At 33.1% G+C, this 20,102-nt stretch overlaps 1 protein-coding gene across 2 annotated transcripts in view; it reads right to left on the bottom strand.

Annotated features, from left to right (window-relative positions):
• The window catches only part of CCDC91 (coiled-coil domain containing 91), a 292,221-nt gene that overhangs the window by 49,948 nt on the left and 222,171 nt on the right, over window positions 1–20,102 (bottom strand). For both annotated transcript variants that reach the window (XM_069489816.1, XM_069489817.1), the window contains one exon: window positions 7,308–7,421. In XM_069489816.1, coding sequence (XP_069345917.1) covers window positions 7,308–7,421 — 114 coding nt within the window. The remainder of the gene's footprint in view (window positions 1–7,307; window positions 7,422–20,102) is intronic.

The following is a 20,102-nucleotide window of genomic DNA, read 5'->3' as shown; positions in this document are numbered from 1 at the left end:
CACTTACTTTGTTGCTTGGTCTTTGATTTGAATCAAATCTTATCACCATCCAAGTTTTAAGAACTTAAGTATAATGCAGTAATAAAAGTCATCTGAATATTTTTTTGAAGTTAAAATATTTTTGCCAAAGAATAAACCTAATTGTCATTGTAAAAGTTCAAAAAGTGATTATTTAGATGAACATTTTGAATTATTACATAAAAACAGAGATAAACATTTTTAGACACTAGCTGACCCCAAAGAAAGTCTTTACCAGACTTTGATCAGAATTCTTTTGTTTAAAAAAAATGCTATTCCAAACCAGCTTAAAAACATTATATTAATTGCTGAGCCAAGCTAGTTTTTATATGTACATGCATAAATTTTTGTTTTCATTTTAAGTTGAAATATACTTTATACTCCCTGATATAGGAATAATAGTATTTAATCTAAGCATTGAGATTTATCTTTAATATGATCTCAATTACCCACCCCACTGTTGAAATGGAAATGACCAGCAGAGTTGTCTCACCAAAGTCTGTGATTGTTCACATGTCAATAAGTTCTTTTAAGATTATTCTTATGCAAGTGAGTCCAGCAAAACAAGAAAGAAGATAAATAAGACTGTTAAAACAGAAAGTGGGAGAGAGCAATAAGTTTGTTTTTAAAGTATATTTTATGAAATAAACTTTCAAATGAGAGTTAAAGATTGAAAATATTAAATAAGTTTTAAAATCATAACTGTATTAACTTTTAAAAACTATAAAACCTTTTAAAACCCGTTTAGTTCATTTGTTTCACTAACCCCTCTTCCAAATCAAATTTTCTACTCCTTAAATTTAGGGGTGAGGATAAATTTATGACCTAGTTGAAATATCATTTGGCAGAATGGTTTGTTCCAGCTATTTTTCTAAATCCAAATCTCTTTCGATTTTTTGTTATTGTGCCACCTGAAATGGATGAACTTTTACAAATTTGGATGGCAAACTTCTGGTGGTTTGAATTAAAATTCAGGTTATGCAGACTAGGCTAAATTCCCTTTGGCATCGAAAAATGAGGTAGAACGGAAAGCACAGGCAACAAGTGAATATGAGGGCATATTATTCATTTTAATATGCCTTGGCCAAATAAAAACATTTTCAAATATGAGACCTAAATCAAAAGTTACAAGGGCAGATGCCTTAGACCTGCCTGCAGTCCCCAACCCCCCAGGCTGTGGCCTGTTAAGAACTGGGCCACACAGCAGGAGGGGAGCACCCTAGATTTGCCTAGATTTTCACAGGAGCACGAACCCTACTGTAAAGTGCACGTGCGTGCGAGGGATCTAGCTTCCGCGTTCCTTATGAGAATCTAATGCCTGATGATCTAAGGTGGAGCTGAGGGGTGATGCTAGCGCAGGGGAGTGGCTACAAATACAGATTATCATTAGCAGAGAGGTTTGACTGCACAATAAATGTAATGCACTTGAATCATCCCCAAAACATCTCATTCCCCCTTCACCAATCTAGGGAAAAATTGCCTTCCATGAAACTGGTCCCTGGTGCCAAAAAGGTTGGGGACCACTGCCTTAGACCACAGATGCTGAATTGCTACTAAGCTCCTTTTTGCATATGCAACTATGAAGCCTGCACCAAGTTGAACAGAAACAAGACTAATTAATTAGAATGAGAATGGGGCAGGAAGCTGGGGAATGGCAGAAAAGTACAATTTTTCTGTACTAATATATAGTCTGTAAAATCACTATGATGCAACCAATTTATAACAACAATTAAAAATCCCTCAAGAGGTTTATCAGTTGTCAAAGAAAATGTTACTTATAGTCTTAATAGAATTTTAGGACTGTAAGAGACATTAAAGATCAAACTTCCATATTAAGATAAGAAAAGTAAGGCACCATGAGACGTTAAATAACTTAGGTTGAAATCATGTTTAATTCAAATAACTATGTAACCGATCAGAAGAAACTAAAGAAGGTTGGTTCATTTTGGATAAATATTACCTTTTAATATGAATAGTTTGAGATACAAACACTCAAGAATATTGCAGCAAAACTGTATTAAAAGAGCCCTTTCATAATTAAGAAATTCTGACAATGCCTTGACCATAAAATCTTTGAAGTGAAGATAACTGTTCCTTACTCCTCTCTAAAGATCTAAATTAAAAGAATATTCTGAAGTGAAGATTATTTTCCTGGAGGTGATTTAGAAAACACAGGCCATAATTCTGGTTCTTAAGAGGAAAAAAAAATAATCTTTTATTACATTTGGATGAAATTTTATTTTTTAGGAATCACTGCTTGGCTGTGAGTAGTTGTTGCTTGCTGAATGTTACTCACACTTCCTCCCTCATAGCAGGCTCATGTGTAACAGTCTCAACTTGTGGAATGGGTTGGAACTCTTCATTCTAATCCAAGGGCCATAGGTCATTGTAAACCACAATTTCTTCCTCCCTAGGGAAATGTCAGGGATGTGGTCTTTCCTATCTCGTTTTTCTGCAATATCCTTTATGTAAAATAAAGTTTATGGCACTAATGACCAGATCTGATATATTATAATACCTTATCTGGCAATTAATATGAAGAGAGAAATTTTTTTTTTCAGAATAGCACTTACGGGGTTTCAATTATCTAGTTATTCTGAGACATAATGAAAGAATAAATATTTTAAAGGGCTGAGAGGAAGAAATTTTCCCCACAAGACAGTTTTGACAGTCTAGAACAGGGGTTGACAACCTTGTTTCTGTAAAGAACCAGATGGCAAATATTTTGAGTTATGTGGCCAGATGTCTCTATCAACTACACAGCTCTGCTACTGTAGTGTGAAACCATCCAGTGGATAATACATAAACGAACAGATGTGTCTATGTGTTCCAATGAAACTTTATTTACAAAAACTGGTAGCTGGCCAGATTTGACCCATAAACTGTGTTTTATAACTGCTTATCTAGAATTTATGGTGATTCATGAGAGTTTGAAACCAAAATTTAAATTTTAATAAAACACAGTATGGTCTTCCAATGCAAATTGCTATACTTACAGGTACCTAGCTGATTCTCAAAAAAAATTAAGTATATATTTTTAGGTTTAGGCAAAACTTACTGCCTTTTCTTCTCTATTATATAAACTATAGTGGAGATGTATAAATCCATTAAAAAAGAGACAATTTCAATCAAATACCATGGAACACTTATGAAGGTTGAGGCTACAAAATATTGGTTTTTTTGATTCCATACTAAATTTTTGAATTCATTGTTATAACCTTTTCTTCCTGGGCTTAGTGAGACAGATTTTACAGAGAAATTTTTTAAAAGACTATCAGGTAGAATACTTATTAGAAAGGCATTTTTATCACTGGAACTCATTCATCATTAACTTGAAATATTTTTCTGGTTGATCATTTAAAAATCTCTCCTTATTTGGATATTTTGATTAAATACTAATTTTTGGTTATGATTATGACTTGGACTAATGGTACAAGCACTATGTATCTGACTTAGTAAATAACTTAGGATATAATTTGAATATAAATTATAATTCACTTAATTAGGACATATACAGGTAGCCTCTTTGTCCTAAGATGCTTAGACCAGATGAATAGTGAGTATTTACAAAGTTCCGTGACATCTCTATTGATCTAACACACACAAAAATGGTAAGTGGCATTTAAAATTAAAATTGTTTTCTCAGTACAAATCTAATTTTAATTCTAATATATTTCTAATTTTGAGCATGATTTTACTACTCATCAGGACTGGATAACTGATTAAAAATTCACTGATTTCACATACACAGTAAAAGCTATTTTATGGTGACCAGTGATTTCACTGGATTTTATATTTTTGGATAATTTGTAAGTTATTTGAAAAATTATGCAGTTTGAATTTTTCACTTTATGAAATCTTTTAAAAGACTGAAGGAAAAGATGTAGGGAAGAAAGTCTTCATTTCAAACTTTTAGTGAATTTTGTAAGGGTATGAGGATGTCAAATGAAAGATTTTTAGGATAAAAGAAATGTAAAGACAGAACCTAACACAACATTTGTCTTCCTTCAAAGATTTTTGAAATCTTCAAGAGAGGAAGAAGATTACTTAATAGACTGAAATGTAAGCCCAGTTGGAACCAAGGTCTACAGGGCTTTTGAGTCAGTCCTCTAATGTTGAAAATCTCAAGTTGACTCTCTAGTTAAAAAAAAAAAGAAAAAAACCCTGGAGAGGGGAAAGGAAACTTTTTGTTCTGGAAGTGTTTCTTCTCTGATGCAAATAGAAATCCATCTTCCAAAGGAAGAAGTAAAGATGAGTTGCTCCAATTTAGTCTTTTGGGAAGAGACAAGAATATCATGAATTTGCTCAAAATCTTTTGTTTCTTCTAAGTATTAGTTCATAAGCTCTGAGATGTCTTTTTTTGTGTGAAAATTTTCCAAATCCCAAGATATTCATAAAAATTAACTTGAAACACTAAAACACATTTTTGGAAAAGAGTATAGAGGATCTTAGTTTTTTTAAGAGTTACATAAAAAAGGGATCTAGTAATTAGTTGGTGCTTTCATTTCAGATAGTTTATCCACTTTTTTTAAATAGCTTTTCTGCTTAGAGAGATGGAAACATTCAAATATTAAAAATATTCCACAATATGTGTTATTAATAAAACTCCAAAATCCCAAAGTGGAAGTAACAAATTTCCTACAAGGATACTGATATAATCAGTTTTAATCTCCTGTGAATTAGTAACGGGGTGAAATAAAATTTTAGAATTCACACTGTAAACTTCAGAGGAAACAGAATGCCAAACTATCTGAAAAGCACATTCTTAATTAGCAAAAATAATACAACTAGTTTTTTTAATAATGTGGTAAAGATGATAATAATCACAAAACATATTTATTGAGCCCTTACTATAGCTGTTGTATTTTATAACTCATAACAACTCTGTAAGATAGGTAATAAATTTATTCTTCTTAACGTAAAGGAAACAAGCAAGAGAAGTGGAACTTTGGTGAAAATGGAGCCTAATGTCATGATTTAATTGTTGTTATTTGATGGATATCTCCATATGTGATAACTGGTTTACCAATTAATACAAATGAATACTATTAATATGAGTTGCAAGAACACACAGATTAAATGACAGAGTTCATTATCAGTTCTCTTCAAAAGTTAATCTGTCTCACACAGGGACCACTAAACTCTTAAAAAGGCATTTCTTCCTCTTACTTTAAGCATTTATGACAGCCACATACTCCCTTTGATGGGAAAGTAATATGATTTTTAAAATCCTTTTTACGAAAAATCTCTCATGTTGACCAAAGAAATACTAGTCTAAAAAATCCTACAAATGGGTTTGCTTTGTTATATAATTCCTTGTCCAGATTTAGAGCTGAAATAAGGATTGGCCACATTATTATTAAGAAAAGATAATAAAAATGTGAAAACAACCTAAATATCCATTGGAAGATGAATGGATAAAGAAAATGTGGTATATACATAAAAAGGGATACCATTCAGCTTAAAAAAAGAAGAAAATTCTGTAATATGAAACAACATGGATGAACCTTGAGGACCTTGTGCTAAGTGAAATAAGCCAGTTACAGAAAGACAACATATACTGTATGATTCCACTTATTTAAGGTATCTAAAATAGTCAAATTCATAGAATCAAAGAGTGGAATAGTGCATACCAGGGGGGGAGGAAAGGGAAATGGGAAGTCACTGACCAAAGGCATAAAGTTTCAGTCAAGCAAAATGTATAAGTTCTAAAGATCTGCGAAACAACATTATACATCTGTATTCAACAACACATTATTGTTGACTTAAAATTTTGTTAAGAGAGTAGATCTCATGTGAAGTATTCTTACTAAAATAAAATAAAATGAAATAAAATAAATAATTTAAGGAAGAAAAGATGAGAAACGATATATCCACGGGAAGTATGGAATTTATTTCATATCTATGCTCTTGCACGATTACAATCCCTGTATGCATGTACAAAGTACACCAATTCCTTTGCTGCATGATTACCTTTGAACCAGATTATTTAAAACAAATTCTTTGTAAGCATATGGAAATAGGCATTTTCTGAGAACATATCATACCCTGAAAAGCCAGAATTCTTTTGGCTCAGAATTTTTTCTTCAGGTTAGGTACCTATCAGGAATTTGGGGGAAAATCCTTTTGAAAACTTCCTCAGGTAAGCAGTGCAAAGATTTAATCCCCCACAAAATGCTTCTGAGAATGGTTAATTTCTCTAGAGCAATGTTTTACTCTAGTGACAAATCTCCTTTGTTGAGACCTAACGGTAGCTATTGAGAAGTGGGAATTTTGTGTTATACCAAATTTGACTTCAAGTTAAGAGCATATAGAACTAAGTAGTGTCATGAATTTTTAGTATACTCCTTACCTACTACTTAACTGCCAAATGCAGCCTAATATCTCATGTTTTTTATTTATTGTGCCTTTTTGACAACCAATTAAGTTTAGATATTACGTCAAATTTCATCATATACATTATCTTTTATGTTTATCTTATATAACACATGACATAGTTATAAATTTATGATACATATTTACATATATAAACTACTTAAATATACTATTTCTATAGTATATAACACATGTTAAACATATAAATTAAACATATTAAAACATTGTGAGAAATTTTATTATACAATTTATTATATGTTTGTTACAGAGATTACCATGTCTCATCTTAAAGTTTATCTTGCACATTGCTTACGAAGACTAAAGATTTGTTGAAAACACAACAAATCAAGTTTGATCCATTATTTTCAGGTACTGCTCAGACTTACGTGAAATGATATTTATTTTGCAAAGCTTCAATACGCATTCTGAATTCTGACAAGCACATTGTGATTTACCCTTTTGATATAGAACTATGGCAGAAGCCTTAATTTGCTAACTGTAATGAAGTCCATTTGAACCACAGTGGTGTTAACATAGTCAGAAAGCTTAGAAGATACATGCAAATTTCTACAAATATTATGAGAAATTAACAAATGTATGACCAAAAAATCCTAAAAATTTAAAACTGTCTAATATCTTTGTGAGTAAAAATTAAATTGGAAAAGCTATAGGTCATTTCTAGGAGTCCAGAAAGAAATTATTCACTGTTGCTTTTCTGTTGACAGAAAGGATTTATGTTTATAGACGTAATTATTAGAATACACAATTATACAAGAACAATAATCTCAGATGGAGATTCCTAAATTAGATGACAAAGGCCATTTTAAAATATTTTAAAATTTCATGTTATTGAATGGGAAGTCAGTGATGGAGTTTATGGAAGTACAGATTAAAACTCTTCCGGAGATACTTACTCTTTTCTGTTCTTTTACGTATTCTATCAATTCATCTCTTGTTCTTTTCACTGCCTCTTCCACAGCCTTTTCACTTCGCTTCTGCTCTCCTATTATTGCTGCCTTAACAGTTTCCTGTTTGTGGGAGGAGGAAAAAGTCAGGGAGGTATGCATTATGACATATTTGTGTCCATTTTATATAAACTAAAAATCCTCTTCAATGGATTGCGGCTTAAGCTGTTCAAAGCATACCTTTAAGTAGGAATAAGAACTTACAAAATCTTTTGGGATCTGTTGGAGATTTCAAAGAACTCCCTTTCCTAAACTGAGTGAAAGGGAAAAGAAGTGGAATAAGCCATTTATTGCAGGGAGCGCCTGACAGACTCCAATGGCTTCCTTACCAAGTTTTCATTTGATGTTTACATGATTGATTGCCTTCCGGTATTTTGCACTATCCACATAAGACTTCCAACTTGTGTTTATTCTTCCAAGAACAGCCTAATGCTCTAGCTGTTTTATTCACGTTTAATTTTGCCATCATACAATAATCAAGTGTGGTCTGGGTGGTAAGATTTACAGCTAGTTTGGTCCTCTTGCCAGGTTAAGATGTTGCGAGCTGGACACCATGAATAAGAGGTAAAAATTCCTCCCTGTGTGCTAATATTTGAAATGGGAGATGCAGGGAGGAAAATGGTACTCCTCATTTTATTGAAATAGTAATCAGGAACCTAAGGAATTTTAGAATTGCAGATAGAGAGAAAGAAGACTATAATTTTGAAAAAGAAATACACTTCACAGGAAGTAGTGACATTTTCTGTTCAAATAGTGTTTCATGAATTGGAAATGAATGCCACAAAATAAAATTCTTTAACTTCCATCTCTTTATATAGATACCATACTTTTTTTTTATTGGACAAGAATGCAATCAATTAGAAAATGCCTTGAGTTTCTCAAAATATTTCCTTCATTTTTGATTCTTGAAGGCTCTTCACTCTGTGGTGTGTATAAATGTTTTTGCTTAGTTTAGTTTTCCCAATTAATATTAGAAATGTGTATATATAATATATAAAAACCAGAAAATATAAAATAATATTATTTATTCTGAATACATTTACTGTAAAAAAATTTGAAAATGCAGAAAAATATGAATACCAAGCAACATACACAGATATACATAGTTGGATATAAAGACGACAAGACTTAAACCATATATACTATTTTCTAATTCTGGTATTTTTCACTTAAAATATATTTTGAATATTTTCTTAAGCCATTATATAGTTTACCATAATATGATTTCTATTCCATTATAGGGCAACATAATAATTTATTTTACCAACCTTTAATCATGGGTATTTTGGTTGTTTTTAATAAAATAAAACAGGGCAGAGAATCCATATTATGTATCATTGTGGTGCACCTGAGATATTTACTTAGGACCAATTTAAAAAGTGGAATCATTTTGGCAAAAGGATATAAACTCTCTTATAGCTCTTGACATTTGGTATAAATTTCTTCCCATAAGCAGCCCATGAGAATGGCTATTTTCTTGCGTCTTTGATTACATTTACTTTCATCAGTTTTTAAAATTTTTACTAATTTGGGGAAAATGGCATCGGTTTTATTCTGTATTTTTAAAAGATTATGTGATGTTGAGCATTCAGTTCATAGAAATATTGGCATTATGCATATCTTCTCTTGTCATTCTCTTGATCACATCTTCTGCCTACTTTAATACTGGTATATTCATCATTTTTTGGATTCTCTTCTTAATATATGAAATTAAGTGACAATTCTGAAATCTATACAATGATTATTTTGAAAATTGTTCCTATTTATAATTACTCAGTACATTGATAAAATAAAGTACAAAGTTGTTTCTATAATTATTTGAAAATATTGAAGCTCAAAAACAGTAATAATTTTCAAAGAAAAAATGAGAATAAGACTATTTAAAATAAAAGTATCTGCTATTACAATTTTTATTGACTTCACACTTACAAATTTGGAATTTAAAGTTTTTCAGATTGGTAAAGGTAAAAAATATTATATATTTATTAAACTCCCCGAAATAAAGCACAGTAATAATTTTGTAGTGAAGAGTACGAATATTCACACTATGCAGATAAATTAAAAGTATAAGTAGCTTCACATTAGTTCCGGTCACCAACAGTTTAGTTAGAAAAATCTTTAGTGTTCAGGGCTTTTGAAATTTTAGAATAAGATAAGATTTTCTATCTAATAGGGAGCATATCAATAAAGTTAACCAGGCCTGTTTGACTGAATACAAAAGCATCAATTTAAATAAATGGGCTATATCCAGAAAAACATGAAGAGTGCTAATGTTCTTCAGTTGACATTTTTTTGTGGGGGGCTGAAAGTTTATATTATCTTCTCAGTCCAAATTTTTGAGGATCTTCCATTCTTCATTTTTGAGCTGGCAGGTTACTATTCACACTACAAAGTTTCCCTTGATCCTATCCTCCTCAGTTGGGAATTAGGTCACAGTCAAGGTTGTGAAGCCTATCCTGAAAAACTACTTCTCAATAAAGAACTCCTTTGAATACACACACAAGTGAAGTTTAAGTCTTCCATTTTCTAATCAAACCAAATTCTAAATGAGTTAGAATTGATTAACAAATTGTGTTTGCATGTATGCAAGTGCTTGTGAATTTCTGCCTGCATATTTTTCTGCCTGCATAGTCCATAAGTGAACTATACTGTCCTTATGAGTCATAAGAATTAATCTAAAATAAAACATAGCTTGCAAGGAATGAAGAGTTGATACCAGTGAGTACATTCAAATAGTCAATTCTGAAAGAGTATTTTCCAGATTATTTTAATGATGGCAACACATTGGAACATGGCATATTCTCTAAGGCAGGGTTTCTCAACCTCAGCACTATTGACAAGGGGGTATCCATCTACTCCCTAGATGGGCTCCAGCTGAAAAACATTACCCTAAGGAGAATAGTTTGGAAGGAAAAACACTCAATTGCATATATATCATGATGCATTTGTAAAGATGTATCAGTCACATTTCATGTCATATTTTCAATATTGTTTATCATCTTAAAATATATACAGACATATAATATCCAAATGATTATATAACTGGTTTATAAGTGTGGAGAAAGCTCTATATACCAATTAAAAATTAATGATTGAAATAAGTTTTTATATTGTTATGATTAAGTAGGTCATGTTCAATGTCATTCAGTACTAAAAGCTTATGTGACATTCTGTGTAAGATTTTATAATTTCTCTTTATTGCTTAAAAGTATAGTTATGTTTTAGTATCCACCAAATCTACAATATATTTCGGTAATCACAGGATCATTAAACAATAAAAGGTCAGTGGTTGTTTGCTCTTTATCAGTGCAATTTTGTTAAGGACTGTAAATACAGTTAAATTATTTACAGGAAACAAATATCAGCAACCAACTCAATTCTGGTCTGTGGGTTATAAACCACAGTATCATGTGGTGGTTTAATTTTCTGGGGCAATTGTGCACTTATTTTTTGTTTTTATACATGATATATGCCATTATCTAATTATGTATTACTTTCAAAGTTGCACATGGTTATGGAAATGCCCCTTAGAAAATGAGTGATAAACTGGAGAGGCAAAAATAGATATCACATGTTATACAGTGTTTTAGTTTGTGGTTGGTAGCATACTCTGTTCGCACACTCATTTGACAAATATTTCCTGAATACCTATTTTGTGTAAGGAATAGTCCAAGATACTGAAGGCTTTTCTGTCCTTCTCTTGATGAGTTTATAATTTACTTGTGGAAATAAAACATAAACATACAGAAACTGAAATAACAGTATAATAAAAGATCTCAAAAGATATGGTGGTTAGCAATGGTGGTGATACTAATTGTGAGTTAGTTACATGGAGGGAAATATCAGAATGTCTACAATGATCTCAGAAAGCCTTAAAAAAGTGGTGGACTCTGACCTTAGATTTAGCTGGTGTTTGGTATACCAAAGCGTGAGGATGAAGACTGAGGGATCAGTATAAGTAGGTCATGTTGAAGGATATTTAGAAATAAAAGCTTATATGACAATTAGTACAAGAGTGCAAAGATAACATCCGAGTATATGTTTGAAGGTTTTGGCTACAGATGAGGGTTCTTGTGGGAAAAGTGGAAAGAAAAGAAGATGGAAAGCCAGGCTGGGACCAGGTAGTGGAGAGCCTGAAGGCTTAAGGCTGAATCAGCAACCTAATAAAGAGCTACCAGTAATGTCATGGGGACTGGTTGCTCCTTCTGCCACTTACATGGTCTTTACATGAGTCAGCAAATAGTCTTTATTAATACCATACATAGTCATCCTTGCCTCACTCCAAATGATATATCAAAAGTATGGGTTGTATGTTTAACACAATATCTCTCAAAAGTCACTAACTCTTAATTAAACAATGGTCTAAACAAGGAAAAGAAGGGACAAGTTTTCATTCCTTTCCTATGCAGGCAAAGAAGGATTGCTTAGTACTGTCCTATGTCCACAGCCAGCAACTGTGTTTAGGGTATATATGCCAGAAATTAGTGTCTCTGTTATACCAATATACAAATAGAACAGTTTCACTTAAAGTTGTGAGAAAATCTTCTAAACTGCCCAAACTTTCATTCTTTTCTACATTTTAATATATATTAATAGAAAAACTAATATTCAGTATTATGGGCAGAGTGATTTGGGGGTAATAAACTAGAGTTCTTGTATTGGATGTAAATTTTTACCTGCGATAACAAGCAAAATAGGCACCATTTTAGTGTCTATAACAAGCAATCCACAAATGAAATAAGCTTATATAATCAGAAATGTAATTTTTTAGTGACTATGATGTCTACATTCATAGGTATTAGTAAGTAGGTGTCTTAGAGAGATTTATATGGTCTGGGAAGGGCCTTCTTGCTACATCAGAACATGATACAGAATGTATCACATGACAAGAGGGCAAATGAGGGCAGGAGAGGGTAAGAGTGCAAGACAGAGAGAAAATAGGGTCCCAACTCATCCTTTTATAAGGAGCCCACTCCTGAAGGTAAGAACATTCATCCATTCATGAGGTCAGAGCCCTCGTGACCTAATTGCCTACTAAAGAGCCCACCTCTACATATCATCATAATGGCAATTAAATTTCAACATGAGTTTTTAAGGGGACATTCAAACCATAGCAATAGGCAAATAGATTTTTTTAAAAGATCAATTATTATATTTAATTTTAACTTAATTTAATCATGGGGCAAGAAATGGGACAAAGTTTTCCTTTATTTAGAGAGAGTGGGTATTGAATTCTGTAAACAGGCTTAGTCTCTGTACTCTAAGAGCCAACAATTTATTTGGGAAAACAAATAAATATACAGATGTTATCTTAAAATATAGTAAATGTCATGATAGAGGTATAAATATTATGGAAGAAAGATACTTATGTGAGGGGAAGATATAAAGATTCTAGAAGACTCTGTCTTAAAGAAACCAAAATAATTCAAGTAAAGGAAAAGAAGGAAAGGGACAAGGATAAGCTGAGGCAATGGGGCACCAGTGCTCTGTGATCACAGAAGTACAAAGCACAAGTATTTTAGTATCACAAAAGCACAAGTGCAAGGCAGAGAAAAGTGAGAGATGAGGCCGGTGAGGTAAGCAATGGATGGATAACAGACAGCTTTGTGTGTCATGTGCCTGTACGCCATATGCCTCAGTTTTCTCATTGATAAAATGGGAATAGTATCTTTTAATGTAGGTGGTAGTGATAATTAATAGAGTTAGTTTGTACGAAATACTTAAATCTATGCCAGGAACATAGTAAGGGCTCAATGAATCTAAATATGATTGTTAAATATTTTGGACTTTATCTTATGTATGATAGTGCAACACTGAAGAGTATCATACAGCTGAGATCTATATGTTAGAACATTCTGTAGCTTTGAAAGATGGATTTCTGTTGCATAAAACTAGAGTCAAGGAGACCAGTTAGGAAACTACTGCAGTACTCAAGACAAGAAACACAGTTAGCCAGGAGTAAATGGGCAACATTTAACTTATACTTTAAAATGTCTAGGAAGAAAAATTAGCGGGACATAGTCAATAAATAGAAACTAAAGAAGGGAGAGAGGGATGGGAGGAGTTAATTATATAAAAACAACCAATTAACCAAATAATCAAGGAAATAACTAGTGTAGGTATCATATTAACTTTTATTGCTCCAATAAAACTAGTCCATGGAGACTTTTACATATCCTTTTAAGTGATAAAACAAATTATAGGACATGAGCATAAAATTTTTTAAAGAATTTCTCCAGAGACATCTTTCTTGCTTCTTTTCCATGTATGTTGGAAATAATTCCCCCAACATGAGTGTATCTATCCAGAGCTAGGTTAGCCTTTTCCCTGGCTAACTAGATGATCTGTGTTCATGGAAGGTCAGAATGATTATTTTTCAAATCTTAATTTCAAACTGAAGTTATTACAGATACTTTTCTAAATCAGCCGAAAGATTTAAAAGACTGTATGTCTAGTTATTGAAACAGATTCAAGTGAATTTCACAGTGTATCTCTGGGAAAATTGTAAACGCTATGTCTACTAATAGGTGCAAGTAATGCTGCAGCCTGAACTGCATTTCGTCCAGTCCCTTTTCTGTACCATGCTTCCGTGGCTCAGGGACTTGGCAGGCAAACATTCCCTACCTATTTTCATTTAAAGAAGTGTAACAGAAGGAATGGCCTGGAAAAAATGGCAAAAATATTTTCTGTCTCTAAAGCTGCATCCCTGCCTCAGGCCCGTGGTTGGGAGGGGCAGGGTAAGCCTTTTGTTTATTTGTGCAACAGGAGGTGGCCCAGCCCAACCTGGTAAAGGGAAATCCTGGGCGGAGGTCATGAGATTGTCTTCAGTGGGGGTGGGATGATCAGAATTACCAACCGTAATTGCCTGACGCAGAGAACTCATCCTTTAAAAGCTCTGTGTTTCTGTGAATGTTCAAGAAATTTGGGAGTTTTTGAGATGAGAAAGGTGTGCCATTTTCCCTCCTTTGCTGGCAAAGTAAACTCTCTTTCCTTCCTCCTCAAACCGGTTATCCTGTTCTTCCTCGGCCTCATGGACAAGTGCCGAGTTTTCGGTAACAGATGTTTACTCATCTTTAAGATCTCAACCTAATTTTCACTTCCTTGGAGAAGGCTTTCCTGATTTCCAAGCCTACATCACATCTCCCTGTTATTTTTATCTCAGAAAATCTCTTCTTTTTAGCACTTATCACCATTGCACTTTTGCATTTATATGTGTACTTATTTGACTGATGCTTTTTTAACCTAATAGAACATAAAATTCATAAAGGAATAGACTATGCCTGTTTTCCTCAGTAATGTATTTCAACGGTGCACCTACCACATAGTAGATACTGAGTATTTGTTGAGATGAAGTAATGAATGGACACTATCATAATCACGCATGTGATTCCATAATAAACAATGGAAAAATTGACTACTGTACCAGTCACTTATATGTTGTAGAACACATAATCCTTACACTAAATATTTTATAATCATTACTATAATTAATTACAATATACAATGTATATTATATCTGTAGGAGTGCTTTCAAGTTGAAGCTTTCCTCAGTAGTGTTGACAGAAACAAATCACTTGTAATTTGAATATGTAAATTTGTTTAAAAAATTTTGTTTTGTTTTGCTTTATTTTTAAACTCCCATAGGTTAAAAATGATGTGATAAGGCTGGGTATGGTGTCTTAAGTCTGTAATCTCAGCACTCCCAGACAAGAGAATTGCTTGAGGCTAGGAGTTTAAAACCAGCATGGACAACATAGCAAGACCCTGTATTTACAAAAAAAATTTAAAAATTTAGCTGGGCATGGTGGCGTGTGCCTATAGTCCTACCTACTCAGGAGGCTAAGGCAAGAGGATTGCTTGAGCCTAGGAGATCAAGGCTGCAGTGAGCTATGATCAGGCCACTGTACTCTAGCCTGGATGACAGAGCGAGACCCATCTCTTAAAAATGAAAAAATGTGATAATATGTGATATTGTGCAATGAGTTTTTTCCTGCAATACACATAATTTTTAAGTTGTTCTATATTGTTCTCAACTAACACCAAATTTTATTACTGTGAAGGAGTTGAAAGCCCATCTGTAAATTCTATCAATACGTCTCACAATCTTAACCCTCTAAAGATTTTAATAGATAGGAGGTACCATGTATCTTAAAAGTATAATATAAACTTCTGGAAAAAAACAGGCAGGACCTAAAATATTTCATAAATACTCTGACAGCAACTTATTTAAGAATCTAGGTGTTTCCTCCTTCCTTGGTGTGAATTCATGCATCCTAAGGTCTATCTCTGCAGATTTATTCATATGATTAGAAACATGATTTTTCTCAAGGTGATGGTAAACATTATAAATGAAGGAAGGCAGTGAGTTAGGGTTGACTTCTAAGTCAGATAAAAATGAGTCTGTACCTGTATTCCCCTGAATAAAATATAATTCTCTAATTTCTTAAAAATTTTTTATTAAATATTAATATATGTAACAGAAAAATTTTAACATATAAAATAAGGTATATTACCATGCACACCATGTGTCCTTCACCAGTTTAAGAACTAGAACATTACCAATAATGCTGAAGTCTGTGTAACCATTATGAATTCCATCCTCACCAGCTTTGTGCTCTCCAGAAGAAACCACTTTACCTCTTTATATTCTTTTCATGGTCTCTCAATATCTCTGAATAGCATTCTTATGTTAATTTTAAAGTTTTAGGCATTATTTTTGACTTTTTAGCATGGAGGATTAGGCTGAGATGGGTTCAGTTGTGCGGTTTTCTGTTTGTTTGTTTGCTTGGTCTTGGCTGGGCTCTTTCCATGTATATGCAATCAGCTGCTAGGTCTAATGTGCCTGGCTGCTACTAGAATGGCCTTGCCTCTTCTTTTTGCTGTCTCCCATTCTCTAGCAGACTAGCTAAGGATTTTTCATATGGAAGATGGACATGGTTTCAAAACAAAGAGTGAAAGCTGGTAAAGCCTCTTAAGACATGGATATAATTAATATACAATACATTGTCACTTCAGCCACATTATATTGGTCTAAGTAAATATTTATTATGAATTAATTCCTAAATTCTCCCTAGTTGTCTACATATCCTCTCAATATGTTCAAAGATATCAAGCATTCCATTTATCTTCTTGGAGACATATCTCCTGCACATATGTCCAAACTGGATTAATCGATCTCTAGGTCTGTTACATAGCTGTCCATCCTGGGATCTCCCTCAGTTATATTTTGGGGTATTTCCTATGTCTCTCTTGAATTGAATCTCCAGCTTTGTAGATCCCAGGGGATTATTTTTTCATGGCTTACCCTTTGCTTTGGTGGAGTACTTCCTCCAGAAGATTTCTGAGAAAAAGTATATGGGAAGTAAAAGTTTTGATAACCAGTTTGTCTGAAAAAATGCCTTTATTTTACCCTTACACATAATTGAAGGTTTGGTCAAGTATGGATATATAGGTTGGAAATTTTCACAGAATTTTATAGGTTGTCAAGAAGTCTGATTACATTCTGATTGCTGATCATTTGCACATTTTTTTCCCCTGGGACAGAACTTTTATGTATCTTTTTCTCTGTTTCTCAAAAATTTCATAATGAACCTAGTTTTAGGGCTACCTAGAAACTCATTTCTTATAACCTAGAAATTCATGTTAACTCTAGATTTACTTTAATAATAATAATGAGATAAGAACATAGTATCATGATTTCCTGCACTGTATTTTCTGTTTAGTTCTCATAATCCTACAATTCAGCTGAAGAATCTCCTCAATTGAATGCCCGACTTTCTGGTCTTTTCAGTCCTATTTTCCATTTCTTTGTATTTTCACACTCTTTTCACTGGAAAACTTTTACAACGCTATCTTCTGGCTTTTATTTATTTTTTTTTTTACTCTATCTCTAAGGAAATTAATGATAGTTTGTAAATTGTTTTTGTATCTCCACAAAATCTTCATTTAATTCTCTACTTTTCATAAGAAGTTGTATGTTCATACTTGATTATTTGCTCATGTTTAAAGAACAGAGTACTAAAAAGCTGAGTAATATCCCTGTGCATGCAGTTGTGGTTTGTGGACTGTGATCTTAATACAATAGCAGAGTAATCTGGCTGGGTTGTTTCTTTGGGGCAATTTCTGATACCAGTGTATTTAGATCTTTTATCTTGGGCTGTCCACATTCCTCACAAAAGAATCTTCCAATTTCCTGTCGAGTTGTCAGCATTCTGAGAGCTGGGATGGGGAAAAAAAGGCTAAAGTTCTCAATAAGCAGCATAAAAATTTTTTACCCTCGCTCTCCCCCAAACCCAATTTTCAGTACTGCATTTATACTTTCAACTGTGCTTGGGGATCTCTGGTCCAGAAACCTCCAATTGTATTTTAATTTTTTTTCCCAGTCTTTGGTACGGTTTTAAAAAAAAATGACTTGGATTCTAACTGTTTATTAAATAGACTTTCAAACTTTCCTTTTATTTGCTGCCTCATCTTCATTCCCACTTCCATAGGTATCTAGTGCCACCAAGTAGTAAGCCTTCTGGAATTTCTGCAAGGTACCTTGGTCTTTTTCTTACCTATCTCCACTTATAGCTTAAAATTTCATTTCAGTAGGGTTTCATTTCAGTGGGGTTTCAGAAGGAGGAAGAAAAAATTAGTATTTTAAATGCTCTTTTAAACTAGATATGTGTTTGAAAAAAAGTCAAATCTTTTATTTTGAATTTTAGATTTACAGAAAAGTTGCAAATATAATATAAGAGTTTCTATACACCTTTCATCCAGCTTCCTATAACGTTTATATTGTACATAATTATGGTACATTTGTCAAGCTAAGAAATTAACAGTATATAACACTACTAAATAGATTGCAGATTTCACTTGATTTTCACCAGGTTTTCCACTAACACCTTGTTTTCTGTTTCGGGATCTATCAAGAGTAAAACACTGCATTTAGACATCATGTCTCACTAGTTTTTTCCTATCCATGACAGTTTCTCAGTCTGTCTTTCTTTATCACGACATTGGCACTTTTCCTGTATCTTGTAGACATTTGGATTTGTCTCCTTTTTTTCTCATTAGACTGGGCTTATGGATTTTAGGGAAGAATATCAAGAGATGATGCACACTTTTCACTGTGACAGATTTGTACCCAATTATTAATATTCCAAAAGTCTATCATTTTTATAATTTAATTGTAGAACATCCTCTTTCAGAAACACTGTAAAATCCTTTAAAAATATTTATATTGCCATTTTTTTAAATGTATAACTTTGGTTATATAGCTTAACTGCTCTAAATCTCAGGGTGTACTTGCCTCTCAAAATAGTTCTGAAGATGTAATGAAAATATATGTGACCATTTTGTTAACTTTAAAGAACAAAATATAAGCATTGGCTTATATTTTTTACCTTTTACATTCTGTTTTTCTTAACTCTGCTGTGTCTTTCACACACATCTGTTAAATCACATAATCTTAAATACCATTCAAGAGCCAATAATCCAGCATAAACTCACCTAATTTACTTAGCATAGTGCCTGGAACACAGCATGTGTTGCTCTTGCTAGGGTGGCCACTACTGTTCTTGATACTATCATCATCATCATTATTACCATTTTATTCACTTTCACAGTTTTAACACCTAGCATAGTGGGATGCATAATAAGCAGTGTATGAACAGATGGTTACTGGTGATTACCTAATACTATGGTTTCCAAACTTTGTATCAAGATGCCATGGGATGCTGCAAGGAGCTCACAAGGATACTGCAGGGTTTTTAAAAAATATTAAAGAGCAACACAGCAATACTTGAGAACTGTTGAAACCAGGTGAATTACCAGCTTGTCAATATTACATTTCATTCTCTTTTATTATATCTTTGTGAAGTTGGATTTTGGGGGTTGCTGAGATAAAAAGCAAGTACCATACAAAAATCATTGTGGAACAGGACATGAGAGTGTTAGTATCCAATCTTACTCCAAGGTTTAAGAAGTTGTGAAATGCCCAGCACATAAAAAATTCTCATGAGTAATTGTAGTTAAGGATGAAATTAAAATATTTTTCTTTCAATTTTTATGTATTATTTTTTCAAATGGCTGTTATGATCTAACTAATTAATAAATGGAACAATTTCTTTTGGCCTAGCAGGAGTCATAAAAAAAAACAAATTTGCTGAGACAGCAAGGGAGCTAGGAACTAAGACCATTTGGGAAGCTCTAACCTAGTGTGTACCCACTTTTAAAGGTGCTCTGGGGGATGCAAGAAATTTAAGGTATAGTCCTTACCTTTAATTAGATTTTCTTTGAATTAGGGAAACAAACTCACATGTTCTTTAAGACAAATTGTGCATCTGTACTCTGTACCAGATATTAGAGTTCTACTGTTAGAATATGATTTGTAATAAACATATTCTCTGGTTTCAAAGGGATATCAAGTTGGTAAGATAGACAAATAAATGAGTTGTTGCAATTCTGAGGGACAGAGTGCTTTGACCAACCTCAGCTGCTTAATCACAAGCATCCTCATCATTTCATTCAATTAGCTGCAGTAGACATCCACTGTAATCGACTGACCAGGTTTCGTGACACTGTAGTGGATAATACCAGAGCCGGACCACCAGACAAACACGATTAGCTTTTTGCAATGAATATTCAGTTTTGGACCATGTTTCAGCACTTCACCTTTATCCAACCATTGTGCCGAATGCTTGCGATTGTCAAAAAGAATTCATTTTTCATCACACATAACAATAAGGTGTAGAAATGGTT

This window comes from Eulemur rufifrons, chromosome 16 (assembly GCF_041146395.1).
Source record: "Eulemur rufifrons isolate Redbay chromosome 16, OSU_ERuf_1, whole genome shotgun sequence".
NCBI classification, from domain to species: domain Eukaryota; kingdom Metazoa; phylum Chordata; class Mammalia; order Primates; family Lemuridae; genus Eulemur; species Eulemur rufifrons.
This window is presented reverse-complemented; position numbering and strand designations above follow the sequence as displayed.